The sequence below is a fragment of the Lynx rufus genome, unplaced genomic scaffold (assembly GCF_022079265.1).
Source record: "Lynx rufus isolate CCGP_SWC_20201006 ecotype Redwood Valley unplaced genomic scaffold, mLynRuf1.p SCAF_15, whole genome shotgun sequence".
NCBI lineage: Eukaryota > Metazoa > Chordata > Mammalia > Carnivora > Felidae > Lynx > Lynx rufus.
This window is the reverse complement of record NW_025814829.1, coordinates 31,254,485-31,274,523: the sequence shown is the minus strand read 5'-3', so window position 1 is coordinate 31,274,523 and position 20,039 is coordinate 31,254,485. Positions and strand designations below refer to the sequence as shown.

The 20,039-nt window shown below is 41.2% G+C and overlaps 1 protein-coding gene across 3 annotated transcripts in view; it reads right to left on the bottom strand.

Annotated features, from left to right (window-relative positions):
- Positions 1-20,039, bottom strand: part of HHAT (hedgehog acyltransferase) — a 299,112-nt gene that overhangs the window by 63,101 nt on the left and 215,972 nt on the right. For all 3 annotated transcript variants that reach the window (XM_047077282.1, XM_047077283.1, XM_047077284.1), the window contains one exon: positions 14,251-14,452. In XM_047077282.1, the coding sequence (XP_046933238.1) occupies positions 14,251-14,452 (202 nt within the window). The remainder of the gene's footprint in view (positions 1-14,250; positions 14,453-20,039) is intronic.

Genomic DNA, 20,039 nt, shown 5'->3' with positions numbered 1-20,039 from the left:
AAGACTAAGAGACATGGTAATTTTATCTAATGCAAAGAAACCATTACAGAGAGTAAAATATATATATATGTATATATATTTATATATATATATACACACACACACACACATATATATATATATAAATAAAGAAACAGAGGAATATGTTCCAAACAGAAAACGAAGATAAATCTTCAGGAACAGATCTTAATGAAATGAAAATAAGTGATTTTTATTTGACTGAAAGTTTAAAATAACAGTCATTACAACACTCACCAAAGCCAGGAGAGTAATATATAAACAAAATGAGAATTTCAGCAATGTATAAATGTATAATTTATCACAATGAAAGAATTATTAGGCCTGTCTAATAGAAAGATACATAGAACAATGAATACATGCAATTTTCATATACAAATGGACCATAATCAAACTGAATATGAACTAAGCCAGGAAAGGAACCCAAATATATTCTAAAAAGTTATCATGAAGGCTATGCTCACCAACAATGGAATAAAATAAATCAGCAACAACAAATATTTATAGAACTTAACACATTAGTAAATTTTTAAAATTTTTCATTGATTTAAACCAAACACTTTTATTGAAGTAATAATAAAATGAATAAACATTGGCAAGTATGATGAATTAAGAAAACAAGGCCAAATAAACAACAAGAGATAATAATATATAGGAGATTTAAAACTCTTTGGAGATTATATAGCAATATATTTGGTGACGTAGCTGAGAAACAAAGTATCTAGAAAATATAAATTGCCTAAAATTCTCAAAGAAAAAGTAGAAAGCCTGAAAAAGCATAACCACAGAAGAACTGAAACAGTGGTCAAAGCTCTACACTTAAAGAAAAATTGGCCAAATGATCTTAATGAGCAAGTTCTACCATAAGGTCAAGGAACAGACAATTTCCGGAAACTGTTTCAGAGGATTGAAAATCATGGGAAGCTTCCACTTATTTCATGGTGCTAGTATAACCCTGATACTAAAGTCATAAAAAGCCAATATGGGGAAAGAAAATCATGAGTTAATCTTTCTTATACACAGTGCCTTAAAAATTCTAAATTAAATACCTGTAAATTGAATATAGGAGTGATTAAAAGAATACTCGCAATTGAGTAGGATTTATCCCAGGAATGGAAGGAGGATTCAGTATTAAAAACATTAGAAATTTATGAGAACAATTAAAGGAGGATAATCTTATGATCAATCCATAGATGCTAATAAAATATTAAGTAAAACTGCACACTCATTCATGATTTTTAAAAAAAGCCAACTAGTAAAAGAAAAGAGGAAGCTTCTTTAAGTTGATAAAGAAGATATGTCAAAACCCAGAGCAGGTATTCCCTCCCACTAGCTTTAAGAAAAAGACATTTTCTCTTCTGTCACTCAAAACCACGCTGAAAGTCTCCGTCAGTACCACAAGACAATTAAATGCAGCAAGAGTTAAATTTGTTGGCAAGGACAAACTGTCATTATTTGTAGATGATATGACCATCTATTTAGGAAAATCAAAAGAAACAACTGGCAAATTACTAGAGCTAACAAAAGATTTAAACAAGAAAGAAGCAAAATTATCAACTCAAAACAAAAATCAGTACCTTTCTTATATCAAAGCAATAATCCGCAAAGAAGTGTCCAAGACTTCTGAGGAGAAATGATAAATCATTATGTAATAACCTTAGGGAAGGCTTGAATAAATAACTATTCATGATTGAAAATTCAGAGTCAATATCACAGACATGCAAACGCTACCCAAATTAAGCTACAATTCATTGCAAACCTAACAAATTCAGATATAAATACCAATGTCAGGAATCAAGACATACTATAGAACTCTAGTATTTAAAATAGGAAGAATCGAGTAGATCAATACAATAGAATGGAGCCCTAAAACGAACCCATGTATACTTGGATATTGACTATATATTAAAGGTGGTCTTTCAAACAGGTAGGGAGAGTATGGACCATTGAATAAAATAGTTTTTTTAAGTCATTTATTTTTGAGAGAGAGACAGAGAGAGCGAGTGGGGGGGGGAGGGAGGGAGAGGGAGAGAGAGAGAGAGAAAGGAGAGAGAATCCGCACGGTCAGCACAGAGTCCCACATGGGGCTTGAATTCACAAACCATGAGATCATGACCTGAGCTGAAACCAAGAGTCAGATGCTTAACCAACTGAGCCACCCAGGTGCCCCAGAATAAAACAGTTTTAAGATATAAAAACCATTCTTAGTTGCAGGCCATACGAAAATAGGCAGTAGACCAGATTTGGCCCATGGGCCATCATTTGCCAACTCCTGTTCTATTCTATTCTTGGTACCTGCCCTAAAGGAATACTTACATATATGTACAAGGAGGCATAAATAGGCATCTCTACAGCAGCTGCATTTGCAAAAGAGAAAAATTAGAAGCAATCTAAAATTTCAGCAACAGAAGAATGGCTAAAAAACACTATATATCCATACCATGTCCAGTCATGCCAATCCACATACACTAATATAGAAACAGCCTCAAAATAACACCATGAGGAGGGGGAAAAAAGCACATATTTTAGAATATTTATCCATTTATTAAACCACACACACACACACACACACACACACACACACACAGCAGTAAAGGTATGGAAAGCTATACTCCAACCTGACAATAATGGTTACCTCTCATGGGAGAGGAAAGTGAGGTGTGTTTGCTGGGGTCAGAGGAATTATTGTCTTAGAGGGCTCCAGTCTTACCTGTATTTTTGACTTCATAAATTAAAAAGAATAAAAGAATTAAAAAAAGGAAGTCTAGGAATCTTTCTGCTTAATGACCTTAGACCCTGGCTACCTCCCCTAAGTATGGAGTCAAGGCATGTGGGTGAGAAGACAGAAGCTAGATGACTGTCACCCCCCAGTTATGACTGCTCATGGCTGGGGCCTCCCTCTCCAGGTAGCACTAAGATCCCTTGGGACTATTAAAGAAGCCTAAAATGTGACAGTTGTGGCCTCAGCTATATCCTGTTCAAACACAAAAGCAACAGCTTAGGGCAACTCCCATTTTTAAGCAAGCTTGGTATTTTAAAATCTAAAACTGACAAACAGGTAAAGCATTCCAAAATGATTCAGCCAACAGCACAGAAAACTGTTCTAGGACATCCAGTTAAACACAGGAGATGAGAGATCTTTGCTCCCTCCAAAACCCCATTAAAAAGCAAGTAAGCATTTGATGGGGCACCTGGGTGGCTCAGTCGGTTAAGAATCTGACTTCGGCTCAGGCCATGATCTTACAGTGTGTGGGTTCAAGCCCTGCATCAGGCTCTGTGCTGACAGCTCAGAGCCTGGAGCTGCCTCAGACTCTGTGCCTCCCTCTCTCTCTGTCCCTCCCCCGTGCGCACTTGCTCACTCTCTCTCTCTCTCTCAAAGATTAATAGACATTAAATTTTTTTAAAAGCAAGTCAACATTTGAAAAGGTATAAACTCACAGGCAAGGAATGGAATAGAAGTGAAAAGCAAGTGGGCAAAATGAACCCATTTTTACAAGACAGAAAACAGATGGAGGAATTAGCAGCACTGAGACACCTAGATAGTAGATGTCAGAGGAGAAAGTCATTCCTACACCAGATCCCCAGAAGGCCTAGCCATTAGAGGCACCATGTACCACAGACGGCAACAGTAAACCACGGAGACAAGAAAACAGAGAGGTTGGTTAAAAATCTTGGTAATGTAGGGCACGTGGGTGGCTCAACTGGTTATGGCCTCACAGTTAGGGAGTTCGAGCCCCACATCAGGCTCTGTGCCGACAGCTAAGAGCCTGGAGCCTACTTTGAATTCTGTGTCTCCCTCTCTCTGTGCCCCTCCCCTGCTTCTTGTCCCCTTTCTCTCTCTCTCTCTCTCTCTCTCTCTCTCTCTCAAAAATAAACAAGTATTTAAAAATATCTTTAAAAAATCTGGGTAATGAGGGGCGCCTGGGTGGCTTGGTCGGTTAAGCGTCCGACTTCGGCTCAGGTCACGATCTCACGGTCCGTGAGTTCGAGCCCCGTGTCGGGCTCTGTGCTGACCGCTCAGAGCCTGGAGCCTGTTTCAGGTTCTGTGTCTCCCTCTCTCTCTGCTCCTCCCCTGTTCATGCTCTGTCTCTCTCTGTCTCAAAAATAAATAAACGTTAAAAAAAAAAAGAATAAAAATCTGGGTAATGAGCATACAGACCCTGGGGCTTCCTTCTTTCTCTGCCCCCCACTCCCCATGACGAAGGCGATGATGAGAAATTTTTTTTGTGAATAAATTGTATCAAAGTGACTCTAAACTCAGGGACAACGGGTACAGTGGCATTTCAGAATGCCAAAGATATTTTCATTAAGTTTCTCAAGAGAAAAACAGATTACATATAAAGAATCAAAAATCAAAATGGCATTTCTCAACAGTAAAGCTAAAAACTAGAAGAAAATTACATCTTCCAAATTTTTCAAGAGAAATTACCTTTCAACCTTAAAATTCAGTGCTCAGACAATCAATCAAATGTGAGAATAGAATAAAGACAGTTTGGGAAATGCAAGTCTCAAAAAAATTTATTATCCATGGTCCTTTTCTAAAGGCCCTTCTACTAGGTCTAATAGAAGTAGTCCTTGTACTGAAGGACGTGCTCCACCAAATCAAAGGGAGGAGAAAACAAGGGGACATGGGGTCCAAGACCCAGGGATTCAGCCCGGGAAAGAGGAGGAGGAAAGTGTCACGACCAGCTGTACAGTCCATCTAAAGAGATATGATCCAGATGGGACAGAGGATGGAAGGGCCCAGGAGAGGTTCTCCGGGAAAAGAAGAGAGCTGACAGATTGCCAAATACATCTGACCACATGGAAATGACTATTCTGAGGGATTTTTCCATTTTACTGGGGAGTTTGCAAAGAAGTGGTGATAGTAAACTACTAATCAAACAAAAAGAGGCAAGGTGATTCTTAATCTGAGGTGGGCAAACAGTGGACTAGAAAGGAAATTCAATTATAGCATATTAACTGGCGTGGCAGTAAGCCACACTTAACATGGTGGTAATGGGAACATCGAGTGCTGATGGAACCAAACACAGAGCTACCACCATATTGGAAGGAGAAGTAGGTCTCAGATGCTAAAACCTCATGTAGAAAGCAGCTAATATTTATAATTCTTAAGGGAAGAACTAAGAGAATATACTTTAGAAAGGTGGAAGTAAATGTCAGAAACAACTGAAGTGAATTGGAAGTTGTTGCTGATGAGGAGAAGGATGTATGAGCAGAATGGAGACTAAAGATTCATTTACCTCAAGGAAGCCTTGCAGGAAGATTTGACTTCTGACCCATAAACAGATATTCCTTAAACTTTCTGGGTTTCCATTTTTTCCCACTGCAGAACAGGGATAATGACAGTACTTACCTACAAAGCTACTATTGAAACCACACGACATAATTTGGTAAAAATGCTCTTGTGAGCATTGCCACTTCACTTAGAGCAATTTTTCCATACGCAGGTAGAGTGAAGCCACAACTAAAACACAAGATGTCCAAGAACTGAGGGCTGGAATGTGAAATTGATGTAATGCCAAATGGTTCTGCCTAGCTTGCTTGTCCCGAATTGCAATTCTTTGTTATTCCCGAAGAAATCCATTTTTGCTGCTTAAACAAATTTAATGCCAAATGTACACAAGCAGCAAGGAGAGATGAATGAATAAGTGTGTAATATTTATCAAGGCAGGTGTCTCTTCTTACCTAAAATTAAGGAAGCTTAGAATAAATTATGTATAACTGAATTTGACTCCCTTTCTAATTGAACTATGTGTTCTTAGACATATCACGTACGTTCCCCGGTCTGGAGTTTCCTCATCTGTAAAAATGGAGATAAGCAATACCTGCCCTGGGTGGTTGTTGAGGTGCTTCAATAAAATAACCAATGTGGAAGATCTCTGTGCAGGGTCTGGTACAGTTTCTTCTCTGGCAAAGGGTGGCAGCTAGAGCAACCCCACATTAGTCTGTTCCTTCCATCTCTAACATACATCAAGCAACCAGGGTCAGCTAAGCATAGCCTCCTGAGGAGGGATCCATCATGTTCCCTTTTCTCTCAATCACCCTTAATTAGATAACAATACGTATTCACCGTAGAAAAAGCTGAAAATATAAATAAGCAAAACCAGGAAAATATGTATCATAAATAATCCCCATCAATAAAAAGCTAATCACCATCTGTATGTTAGTATGTAACCTTCTGCGTACTTTTCCGTATGTGCACGGAACTTTTAAATAAAAATAAATTTTTATTCTACCTATTATTCTTTATTCATCTTTCTTCACAGTTAAATTATTTCAAAATCGCTACTTTCAGTGGTGGCATAGTCAACTTACTAGATGTCCTGTACCTCTTGTACTCTTTCCTGCTACCCCTCAGGGGATAGACAGTGGCCATTCCAGCGCTTACCTGAGCTTACGGGGTGGACTAGAGGGTTGACACAAGAGGAAAAAGCAAAAGCCCCCTTAAGTTGTGTGTTTCAGTACATGCTGGCAATCACAAGTACAATGATACCAACTCAGCTATCTCAAATGAGGCCAGCAGCTGCTCCATAAGCTTTTTAAAGCAGTGTTTATTTCTAGGTCTTGGGAGGAATGTGAGATATTTTGGAAGTCCTGAACATCTCTGACTTCTCAGAGCTTTAAAAATGAATACATGCACACAAACATATATATCTATATACACACAGACACATATACACACATATACATATACTACATATAGATGCTATACAGTTACAACATACATATAATATTCACTGCACATAATATATAAATACACACTGTAAATAAATACATACTGTAAAAATATATTGCACTAAGTATGTGCATATTATTTTGGGGAAAGTGGGCTAATTTCATCCTTCTATTGCTAATAGGAACACTGAAAACTCAAGTTCTGCTACCTCCAGGGAGTAATGGGTTTTCTTGGAGGAAAAGAGACCCAGATTTAGAAACACACATCCAAAGCTTCAGCACGTACATAATAAAGATTTTGCTTTTCCCTAAGTTCATCTATAGAAACTGCTGGGCACCAGGCTGTGACTTGAATAACCACCACTTATCTGTGCTGTAGAAGCAGGAATCGAGGGCTCTCAAGTAATGAATCTAATCCCACAAGCCACCTGAAAAAGCCCATTTCAACCACTGACATTCAAGCCATGGATCTCATCTTCGGCTTAGCATTCTTTACCAAGAGTACAGTTCCCGAGGCTGGGAGCCTGTGCTGTGCACTTAGCAGGAAAAAAGGACGAGAGCTGGCCAGACCTGGGGGGCTCACCAGGCCACCACTAACTGGAACCTGGCTCTAGTTCAAAGTCTTCTCTCTGTCAGCAGACCCAGTAACGGAAAGTTAAAAAGAACCTTTGAAAATGTTTTTGCCATGCTAACCATATCTGAACTAAGAGGTGGAATTATTTGCCACATTCCACCTCTCAGACCAGAGGGGTTAAGGCTTAGGTTCAGGTTCCCACAGAGAAGAAAATGTGTAAGCAGTGAATTGCGCAGTGTGCTTCCTGCATCATTAATGATCCTTCGGAGTGGGAGACAATGGAGGGGGCACCATCAGGTCGTCATCCACCAAGGAACACACTGTTCATAACAACATGCATTGCTTTTGCCACACAGAGAGGCCCGGGAGAGTGCTAACAAGCCGGCACAACAGGCTAATTTGACGTGTGGGATTAATACGTTAATTTAATGCTCTCCTGTTTGGTTAAGTGTTTTGCATTTCTATATTTCTAAGTTTGCATTCAGATCCCTTTATATGGGAAACCATTTGGCTTCTCTAGCCTCCTTTCCTCCATCCTCCTGAGTGATAACTCCTCATCCGCCATGTCTGCCTCCTCACCTGAATGGCAAGCCTATTTCTGACTTCAGGCTGTATGTGTGCTATTCTCCTGACCGGGAATGCTTGTCTTTTCTCTACTGACCTAGCCAAGCCCCGATCTTAATTCTCCAGAGTCCTACTCAAGCCTCAGCTCTTTAAACCATTCCTAAAAGCTTAGCTCGCCCTGACCACCACTCCTCACAAACATCGGCTGCCTCCATGACTCATTCTGGTCTCTCTGTGCAAAATACCTTACATTGGTCCTCAACTGATTTGCACATGCCTTGCATCTCCAGCTGGACCACAATCTCCTATGACACAGGGGAGATGCCTCATAGCTTCTTTCTCCCACTATTAGCACACTGGCCTGGAGACATAACCATTCTTTAACCTCATCTTACTTTATCCCTCCCTGGCATCACCATCATTGACCACTCCCTCCATGAAATACCCTCTTTTTCTCAGTTTCAGTGAAATCACCCTCGAGATTTTCCTCCCCCTGTTGGCCCCTTCTCCTCTATCCAATTTTAACTGTTGGTGTTCCTCAGGTTCAGTCCTGGGCCACCACCTTTTCTTCTCTTTCTGTACTCTCTCCAGAAAGTCCCAAACACTTCCATGGCTCCAAAATACCAAGTACATGCTCCCAAAAATCTATCTCTAGCCTGGACCTTTCTTCTGAGAAATGCCTGGGAAGGCTAAGCCAATCAACATTCTATAATGTTAATGAAAATAAGACTTTTTTCTATAGATCACTTAGCTCTTCATAAAGAAAAGCTCTTGTTCCATGGTTTTATTGCCTCTGTTCCAAAGCAGACATCACAACGATGATTATCCTGATAGGCCACCATGAAATACCTTGTTCTTGGAGGGAACTGACGAATAACAGACTCTACCATATACAAGGACAGACTAGTACACGATAGGCACAGAAGCACTGAAAGAGATGCAAAAAAAAGGAAATGAGGAGGAAGGGACCATGTTTTTCACTCAGAGTTCCCCAGAGCTCTGCAATGTGTCTCCCACATAGGGTATTGAAATATTTTTCCCCCTAAATGAGCAAATTAAGAAAGGACGAACCAGACTGACCTTGCCAAAGGAGCCAAGTCTAAGAAGGGTTCCAGTCTTGAGAAAATGGCTTATCCATAATAAGTACTCGATCTCCATTTCTTGAATTGATTTAAGCAGTAGAGAAATAGAAGATCATGAGCCACTCTCAAACAGAACTACTCTTCTTAGACTAGTTTGCTTTGTGATGCTTCAGTTAGGTGGGACTGGAGTCACTGACCTTCTTATCAGGCCAACTGACATGTATATCCTGCCAATTAGTGAGTTAGGATTCCACAAAACTAAGTAAGCACTGGTTATATATCATGTCAATAATTCTTACAATTGACTGAACTCTCAAACTCATGGGATTTCTGTATCTACATCTTCAAAGTCAAACCAACCAATATAGCAGATAAACTGAATGTGTATCAGCACAGAGCCATGGTCTTTGGGCTCCTTCTGACACATCAGAGCATCAGATCCCTCTCAGAACCATTAGACTGACCCTCCCTGATTGTCACTGGAGGCATCTTTCCTCAATTAAGTCTATAAATAGAAATTTTACTGCTTTAGAGAGGACATAAATCAGCTCAGCAGGATACTCTTGGGGCAAAGAAGAGGAGACATGGGCAGGGGGAGGAGGACATATTGAAATTATTCAATGAAATGAACATTAGGGATGGGGGGGGTGAACTGCTTGAGGTATCGATTCTCCTTTGCATAGGAATAACTGACAAGCAGCCTGGAGGTATCTTCCTTCAAAGGAGAGAGCACATCCAGAATTGGCAAGAAGTAATGTCACTCTACTGATGTTTCACAATGTGTCCACTTATTAAAAGATTTCAATGCTGAACACAAATTCTAGCTCCCCGAGAGAGTGCTTGTGTAGAGGAAAAGCATGTTGCTTCAGCAGTTAACTCCTCTTTTGTCCGCCCAGCTCGGGTGCTTTGTGAAAGTACCTTTCGTCAGCTTCCTACAGCTCTGTGCCTCAGTGAGTCACAACCAATAATCCCACATCTCATAAAGCAGCAGGGTACCAGAAAGGCTAATTTCTCCCCATCCATTTCTTTCCTATATATATTTTGTTCACTGAGCGTTAAAATAGCATTTTGCCATCACTAGACCAATTACTATCTATGCTGCTATGGAAAATAATAAGCTCCCTGTATAATGCTCAACAAGCCTCAGCTTTAGGAAGCTCTTTCAGTTTTCACTCTGTATTCTCCATGCTGCTGCATGAGCCTACTTCTTCTTGTACTGCCCTCAGTGAAATCAGAAAATATTCACCCATTCGACAAGTATTTACTGCACGCTTACTCTGTGCCAGGCATTGTGATGCATGCCAAGGATACAAATCTCTGACTTCACGAGGCTAATAGTTCAGTGAAAGATATAAGGATTAAACAAGTTATTGGATAAAAACATTTCATTGCAACTATGATAAGTATAGCAGAAGAGATCACGTACAAGGTGTCCAAAATGAGTTGTTGATCAGGACCTGATTGACTTAGGAGGGTCAGCGAAAGACACCCAAACAAGATATCATTCAAACTGCAATCTGAAGGATGAATAGAGATGGAAGTAGAGGGGAGAGAGAGCAGCCTAGGAGATGAACGAGGCTGTGTGAGGCAGGAGGGGCCAGGTGTGCAAATGAAGAGAAGAACAGAGTGTAAAGTGGGAGAGGGGGGCCGAGGGGTGGGGAGCAGACCCCCGAGGGGTGGGGGCCGAGGGATGGGGAGAGGTAGCAAGCTCCAGATCAGGCAGGGCCCCATAGGTCATGTTAAATATTGAGAGCTTACTCCTAAAATAATGGGACACCACGAAGGATTTTAAGAAGGATAACCGAAGATGGTTAGGTTTTTACTGAGAAGTATCACTCTGCACTATGAGGATAAAGAACTTAAGAAGGCAAAATGGAAGCAGGTAGACTAGTTAAAAGCTATTCAGTAGACTGGGCAAGAAATGAGAGCAGTTAGATTAGGATGACTTAGCAGAAATAGAAATAATTTTTAAAAGTTAAGATCTACCGTGGTGCCTGGGTGGCTCAGTTGGTTGAGGGTCGGACTTCAGCCCAGGTCATGATCTCATGGTTCGCGGGTTCAAGCCCCACATCAGGCTCTGTGCTGACAGCTCAGGGCCTGGAGCCTGCTTTGGATTCTGTGTCTCCCTCTCTCTCTGCCCCTCCCCATTTCCCCCTCTCCCTCCCTCTCTCAAAAATAAATAAATATTAAAAACATTTTTTTAAAGTTAAGATCTACCTAGGTGACAGAATATACCGTATGAACAGGTAGAACTGAGGGACAGAGAGTATAAAGGTTAACTTCATGGCTTTGGCCTTGAATAACTAGACAGCTTATGACTTTTCTAGAAACAGAGAATGCTAGAGGGAAAGGAGCTAGTTGGAATTATGGGGGGAAGAGGTACACAAGTTCAGTATTACACATGCCAAATCTGAGATTTACCTGTGAGATGCACAAGTGGAGCCATTCAGTAGCCACTGGATATATGAGGTACCTCATCATTAATGAACATCACTCAAAATTATAGCAGAGTCCAACACTGTACATTTAATTTTTTTCTAGATGGGGGTATGTTCTAGAATTGCACTGGTCAAAATGGAATCCCCTAACCACATAGGGGCTACTCAGCTTCAAATTAAAAATTAGTTTCTTGGTGACACTAGCCACATTTCAAGTGCTCAGTGTGGTTGTGTCTCCTGTATTGGTCATTTCCATTATTGTAGAAAGTTCGATTATACAGCCCTGCCTAGAACATCAGAGGGCTTCCTATTCACAACACTCAGCTCTGATTAGTCTTCCAGTGAATGTTCAACTGCCATTCTATCAACACTGAGAAATCCTACTGTTTTTTGTGCTCCAAACAAAGCTTTGATTTTGAAGATGAAAAAGATACAAGAAGACATGATCAACTTTGTTACTTAGATATCTTCCAATCGATCTTTAAAAAAACAGATAAAAAAAAAACAAGATGAAGGATAAATGCCATGGAGAGAGTATGTGGGCACCCTGGGGGGGGGGGTGAACTCACATTGTAAAAATACTATCAGATCAATGACGGAGGAAATTAGGTGCCAAGGAGGCATTAAGTCATCAAGTCTTCATCTGGATTTTGACAAAAGAATGGGGAACACATTCATGAAAAGGGAGGGAAGGAGAGTAACCCAGGTTGGGAAACAGTTTATTCAAAAGGCTATACAACATTTGAAATGCCAGCCATGTTTCTCTGAAGTTAAACACAATCTACGCTGAACTGTGTAAGAAACAGAGTAATAACTCTTTGGGTGGACGAGTGGAAGAAGAACTAAAGAATCAACCCGATTGTGCACTGACTTAACACTGCAGCTAACTCAGACACTGAGCTAACCACTGGGGATATAAACAGTGATGGAATCCTGATCTCGTACACAAGGAGCTCCACATCTACACAGCCATAGCCAACTACCAGGCTGTCAAGATAAAAGGTGATAAAGTAGGTTTTTACAAAATATGTTCCTGCTCAATAAATATGTATAATATAAACACTATATTCACAATATATATGCATGTATCTCACCAAAAAGTGCATACTCAAAAACTACTATACACGTAGGTGTCTGAACTGTGGATGGATGCTCAAATGAGGTACTCACGTGAGGGTCCTGGAATGAGCTGATGAAGCAGAGCAGACATACAAGTGCTTCATCCTGTGTCGGCTTTCACTGTTTTCATTTTCAAACCAAATTAACAAGCCATAGGCTACAAGGCACAGTTTGCATTACTCCTTTAGCATTTTTGATTTTTAAATTTTATCAGTAGCATAAGCCATGGCTCAAAGTCTACAGAGCAGTGCTTAACATTAAGTTCAAGGTGAATTTTAGACCCTTCATGAAGGAACATGGAAATATGTTACAGGGCTTCAGCCTAAGCTGAAAAAAATTCTCTGGCTTTCACAGGTGATAATTGGGTTTCAGACTTCGGGGAAGACTATTCAGATTTGAAGACGGAGATTGAAACCTTGATGATACCACCTTTTATGGTTTTTCTTTGTGTTGCATAACCATGACTTTCACTGAAATTCCATTTTCTATAAGAATTCACCGACATTTCTTTCCTGCTGATTGCTGGGTACTACTACTGAACAAAATATTTATCTTTAAACATACACGAGCATATTTCAATTCCTTCAGATGTGTTATTTTGCTATGTGCTTTGCATGAGTTTTTACTGAAATAACTGTCCACTTTTACTATGACCATCTTCGTAGAAAAAAAAAAAAACAAACTCGAATGTACTCTATTTGGTGGTGTTGGGTTTTTAAAATAAATTTGCTTTCGTTGCATATACTGGGGGAGTTTAGGCACATTAATCATTTCCCAATAAATTTCATGTGTTTTATTGCCTGCCATGAACACTGATGATAGCATATTTCTTTTTAGCTTCTTTTTTCAGGGTTATCAGGAATATTGCTGCACAGTCACAACTGATGATTTCCTACAAGATTCTAATATAATGTATACCATTTTACACGATAAAACCTTTGCTCATAGTTTAAAATCACATAAAATATGTGTGTAAAGTACCTAATTTTCCAAATCATTTTCCTGTAGAATTGGAATGCGTCTTAAACACTTAACTGTTTTTTATGCTACAATAACACTACCTATTGAATTAGCCAAGATTAAAAATACCAGCACTACTCAGTATTGGCAAGGGCATTCTCATGCACTGTAGGTAGAAATGTAAATTGGTACACTGTCTACAGGGCAGTTAAAGAAGAGTTAAGCAGTAAGCACAGCAAAAAAGGTGAAAAACACCTTTAACTTAGCAATTTTACATACAAGAATTCACCCTGGTTATATTACTCATCTTGGTTTTGAGTGACAACTGCAAAACAATTAGAATAATATGATTGTCAATAACAGGAGAATAATTCAATAAATGACTCGCACAGCCACATAATGGAATTCTGTGTAGCCATTTAAAAAGGGTTGTTAGAAATACATTTGGTGACATAGAAAGGTGGGCCTGACACAACCGTACCTCTGGGATAACAGAATTCGTTTTAAAAGTTACACGTGTGTGTGTGTGTGTGTACACATAAATAAAAAAGAAGAGTTGGTAGTAATAGTAATTTTTGTTGAGGTATTTTTTCCCCTTGTGTGAATTTTCTTATTTTTGTATAATAAGCATGTATTGCTTTTATAGTTAAACATTGTGTAAAAAAAAAAACAAACTGCTATTTCTGGGTACATCTACTCTGAACCAATCTGGCAGGAACGGCCCATGTTGCGATGAATCTGACGACCATCTTCCCTCCCAAACCTAGTCCACCTAGCTCAGCTGTTCCCCCGCCGCAGGGGCAAGGGTCCTGCTCACCAAGCTGTCCTGGATGCACGGGGTCTGCACAAGCCTCTGGACTGTGTTCTCCGCGACGACTCCCAGCCAGTTGAGCGCTGCCCAGTACCAGAGGTAGTCATGGCCACCATGCCAGAAGCTCACAAATGCAAACGTCACTGCAGTGGCAAACAGTGTCCTCAGCAGGCCATGCTGGGACCCGCCTACCGGAATGTACACATACCTAGAGAGAGAAGAGGCCATCAGGAGCCAGCGGTGGGCTGTCCCTGCAATACCACCTGTTTCTGCGCTTGATTCTCCCGTCACACGTTGTTACTGAGCAAGTGAAGGTCCCTCCCGACTTCCAGGACGCTGCAGAGCACTCCTGGAATTCCCCAACACACAAGACACTGGCAAAAACACAGGCCTCTTTTCTGAGGGGCTTTAGGTCAAATGAATACACAGGCTCATTACCAGAGCAAAGTAGCACTTACAAGAGGCAGGGTAAAGAGTAATGAATTCTGTTTGTAAAAGGGGCGTGCCCAACCCTGGAAGGCCAAACACAGAATGACAATTAAGCTTCCAGTTACATGGGGACCCCAACCTTCAAGACAGATATATATTATACAGTTCAAACTACTATATTTATGGTAAGCCCAGTATTTAAGCACAATTGCTGCAATTAGGTTCATAAATAGCAGGAGCTGGGTGCAGAATAGGGGTGCCAAGACCGGTTGCCCCAGCTTTCCAGGCAAGTTGCCCACAAGGAGTAGTGACTTTGCAAGAGAAGAGCTCTGTACTCACAGGTTAGCCAAATTATTGCCCAAAATGCACAGCCATCCCTTGGGTATGCTTTCTACTGCTGAGGTAGCTATTTGACCACGTATAAGCAGGACCATCTTCTTCAATCAGTATTTTCCCACTGTGGATAAAACCCAAACTTTGGATTTTGAGGGTTTTTTCAAGGCTGCTTCAATCTGGCAAGGTAGGAGCATATCCTCCTTGAAGCAGCCTTTTAACAAAGCCCACAGGATGAGGCACCTGGGTGGCTCAGTCAGTTGAGCGTCCAACCCTTGGTTTCGGCTCAGGTCATGATGCCAGGGTTGTGGGATCGAGCCCCATGTTGGGCTCCATGATGCACATGGAGCCTGCCTGGGATTCTCTTTCTCCCTCCCTCTGCCCCCTCCCCTGAGCTCTCTCTCACTCTCAAATAATTTTTTTTTAAAAATCCCTTAGGCCTTTCATGCTGGTCAGTGTTTCTTTGCCCAAACTTCTTCCAGGAAGGAAAATGAAATCATCATTCCCTGAATACAGTGTGTTCCAGGCACAGCACCAGACACTTTACTCGCATTACTTGGTTTGATCCTTTGAAGCACCATAGGGTTTACGCCTGCTGTTCCAGCATGCCAACCACTTTACAATTTGCCCTGTTAATATATTGTTTTAATACTCTGTAGGAAATGTTATTTTGAAAATCATCTTTGAATAGAACAGTTTCATAGACAAGTCAAAAAATAGAAACGAAAACCACTCCTCGGTCAATAAATATTTCAAAAAAACTATTTGATAAGTATTTTTAAATACCCTCCTTCACTCTCAAATATGTTCCACTTTAGATAAAATCACATGATCAGCTTAAACAGCCCCATTTTGTAGGTGAGAAACAGGCTGAGAAGTTAACTTGACCAAGGCACACACCCAGGAAGGGGAGTAGATGCACACCTGTAACCACAGAGCCAGAGTTCCTGTTTTCCACTACACCTATATCTTCCACTCCAATCTAAAACCAGAAAGCGTGTGAGAATGTAGCCACTTCAGAAATAAGTGGAGCAAAGGCTTTCTCTTGTGCAAAAACAAGCCCATCTTGACAACTAAATTAGCAAATAGGTATCCAGCACTCACTACAGATTAAGGGTTCCTCCATCTGCTGTCCAGCATTTATTTAGGCATCCAAGGCAGTCTTGGCATTATGGGAAACACAGAAACATAAACCATTGTTTCTTGCCAAAAAGGACAGGTAGAGCTGGTTGTGAAACAATAGCAAACAAGTCCCCGTGTTAGGCTATATGATTTGGTCCAAAGTAGACCAAGAGAGTTTAAGTGTGGAGGAGAAGCGAGTGAGTGCAAGCAAGGCCATGGCAAGGCCAAGAGGATGAGCTTTGCTAGGCGAAAGGGAGAAGGGTGGGCACTGCATCTTGGACCTAGAAAGGCTGGGCAAGGAGCCAAAAAGGCCTGACTACCCCAGGCACAGCAGTTTTAGTCAGTGCTCTGCTGCCCCCTAGAGGTTGCTTCATTATTGGCGTAAGATATTCCTCAGCAGAAGCAAAAAATGGGCCACAATTCTCTACAGCGTCCTACCTGCCTGGAGGTAGCTGCTACCCCACCATGGCATTCCATGAGGCTGCGCTTCACTTTATACAGTGTTGTCAAAAGGCTGCAGGGAGTGAGAGGGAGAGCGAGAGAGAGAGAGACAGAGAGAGATGGACAAACCAATGTTAAAATAACTGCTCTTTACAGCAAGTGTGCAGATAATTTTATACAACAAGTTAATACTAATACCAATACTCTTCTCACCCAACATAACTATTTCATGTTGACCTTTTTATTGTATCTCACTATGTTAAGGTGAGCTCCACTGTATATATAAGAAAACCCAGAATAGGGGCATCTGGGTGGCTCAGTCGGTCAAGCATCTGACTCTTGGTTTCAGCTCACGTCACAATCTCACAGTTCGTGGGATTGAGCCCTGCTCTGCACTGACAGCATTTCACTGATGGCACAGAGTCTGCTTGGGATTCTCTCTCTCCATCTCTCTCTACCCCTTCCCCGCTCACTCGTGTGCTCCTTCTCAAAATAAATTAAAAAAAAAAAAGAAAAGAAAACCCGGTGTAGAATAAATCCTCTCTCTCGTCATCCACACCAGTGGTCGTTCATATTGGATTCAACTCCAAGAAGGATATGACAAAGAAGTGTCTAGCCCCATAATTAGATTCACAGCTATTTTAGGGATTCTGCACTATGGCTTTATAATTTGGCCTTCAAAACGACAGCCAACAAAAATCTGAGAATTCCTCGTATTCCTAAAATTTATATACAGTAGGCCTCCAGGGACATGAGGCTGCTTATTTTAAACCAGAGGAGGGTATGGTTACCAGACTGAAAGATAAAAATCCTTTCTTCATTCTTAACTTCTGGAAGGGGGTAGGTGCATAAAGAAGGAGAGTAACAGGTTATTTTCTTCTACAAATTCTACCAGTCTTATGTCAGTTCCATGATTAATAAAAACAGAATATGTCTCTTTTTTAAAAACAGCCGTGTGACCCCACTTACTGAGATCCACTGCACAGTGAAATTGATTTCCCAAAGGAAGAAAGCTTTCAGCACCACCCTCTCAGCAAAGCAAAACATACAAAGATTTTTCTTGCCAGTGACTGTGAGCTTGGGTCTGCACAGAGCCTGCCCCTGCCAGGCAACCTCACGAGGTCACTGCTCACAGAGAACACTGCTTGAAGAAGTCAGCAGCCATCCGCAGCAGCCTTCTTCATTTAAAACCATCTCACGGAGTCAGCTCAAGACAGCAAACCCCCAACTTAGGAGGAGGAACTTATAGTAATAATGTCCACCCTTTACTGAATGTCCGTGAGCCAGGTGCTTTATGTATACTATTTCTAATCATAACAACCATTTAACAAGGAACTAATGACCAGGCCTGTTTTACACAGGAGAGGTGAAATCCTAACCGAGAATGTTCTGGTTTCAGAACTCCCAGGCCTGTGTCCTAGTGTGCCATTTTTTATTGTGATAGGAGCATTTCTTGGTGATACGTTCCTCTTATTTGACCAAATCTTCAACGCGGTCTCCACAAACACATTCACCAGTATTTTATTAACTGAAGAAATGTCCTTTGTAGGAAAGGAATCTTGCTGGGGAGAAAGATGCTTATTATTTATAAAGGCATTTGGGCCAAAGAGCACAGTACCAGAAGTCCAGAGGTATAAGTTCAAATTTTAAACAGACCAATTAGTTTCCTTCTGTCCCACAAGAAAAGAAGACACATTCTATCTTGACCACACCAGCATCCTGCAGATGTCGGACTACAAAGGAAGCGGGGCATGAGAAGTGGACTCTTGGGGGGCTGTTGCCGAGTAGGTGTATGTTAAGGGAGAAGAAAATACGTATCTCTGTCAGATCCACTATGAAAAACTCAAGAATATGTCCTACAGTAGAGGAGAGGGGTGATGAGAATCCATGTGGTAAATACATTAATCTTAAAACCACGACACTCCCTTTTCCCAGGACCTACACACCAGCTCTCCAGCTTGTCATATTATCTTCAAACTCTTTGCTGGGGCCCAATGCCAGACTCCCCCCACCCCTGGAGGCAAGAGGATGAGGACACTGAATGCCTCGTTTCTCACTACCCCATGGAATGAGGTGAGGTGGGCTTGCGGGTCCCAGGGTTCAGCTACCTGTCGCTTGGCAGGGCTGAGGCAGGCAGTGACTGACACCCCATTCCAGCTCTGCCAGATCTTTCCATCCTTATTTCCCACTGGCTCTCTCAGCAAATCATGAAATCCTGAACAAATGGGGCTTTCACACCTCTACGCCTTTGGTCATACCATTTTCACATCCTCCAACCTCTCTGGTTTTCCAACTCCAACTGAACCTACAAAATTAAGTGGTTTTTCCATCTCCTCCAGGAAGTCTCTTTAAAATATTCCCACTCTTTATTTAACCCAGAAAACCTACTGTTTGTACCACTGACTAAACACTTACTCATCAAAAGATGTCTTTTCTATTAGGCTGTCATTTAAACTAAGCTGAAAGATTCTTTCAGAAGTACTAGATATGTGATGTGGGTACACGTCTGCAAGTGTCACCATATAGTTCCTAGTTAACAGTATTTATGTACTAGCGACCTAATTTTCATAGACTCCAATAGCTTTTAAACTTGTGACAAATTGTCACCACTGCCACAGACCAACCAGGGAGGATAGTAGGAACCAAGGGAGGATTGTAGGGTCCTATCCCAGTTACTGGGCGAAACTTCACAAGACACCCGTTCCTAAGGAATACAGACACTTGAAGGACCCTGGAGTCTCTCCATACTTTGTAATCCCTATTAGGGCCAAAGTATGTGGCCCCAAACCTCTAAACCTATCCCAACCTCAGGAGATTTGACAATGACAAGTAGTAGCCTTATAAAGACTAGAGCCTTTAGTCGCTGGGAAAGGCAAGACTTCTGGCTGCATTACGTTGTTGCTGAGGTGACCTCACCTGGTCTTCGCCTGGGCTCTAAGACAAGCTCCTGCTTAGAGTTCTTGCAGAGGTGACCAGGGTCTCCTAAACTCAGCTCTCATGGGCAGTGGCTCCCTGACCTGACCCTGGCTCTGACTGACCTTGGCTCACACTTAAGTCCTCTCTCCCACAGCCCAGTCAACCCCCATCTCCTACATAGTGGACAAAGACCTGGTGTTTAGATCTCACAAAGGAAGCTACAGACTTGCTTATAATAAAAACTTTTTAGAAAAAGATGCACACAGTAAAGAAGTCCAGTACAGATCGTAATGGAATTTTAATAAGTAAAAATCGGCAGCTGGTTAATGGGCAACTCTAGACTTTATGATCTCCAAAAAGCTAAGAGAGGTCCACTTTGAAAGCAGAGGGCACGTTTTAGGCAGGGATAATTCTCAGCTCTTTCACCAAGAGATGCTGGCTGTAAGTTTTATATCCAACTCTGAAAAATTGCTTATTAAAAACGCTATGTCCTATTTGGCAACAGAACATTGTAGAATTTATAAAATAGAGATTAAACTCAGGCTATATTTAGT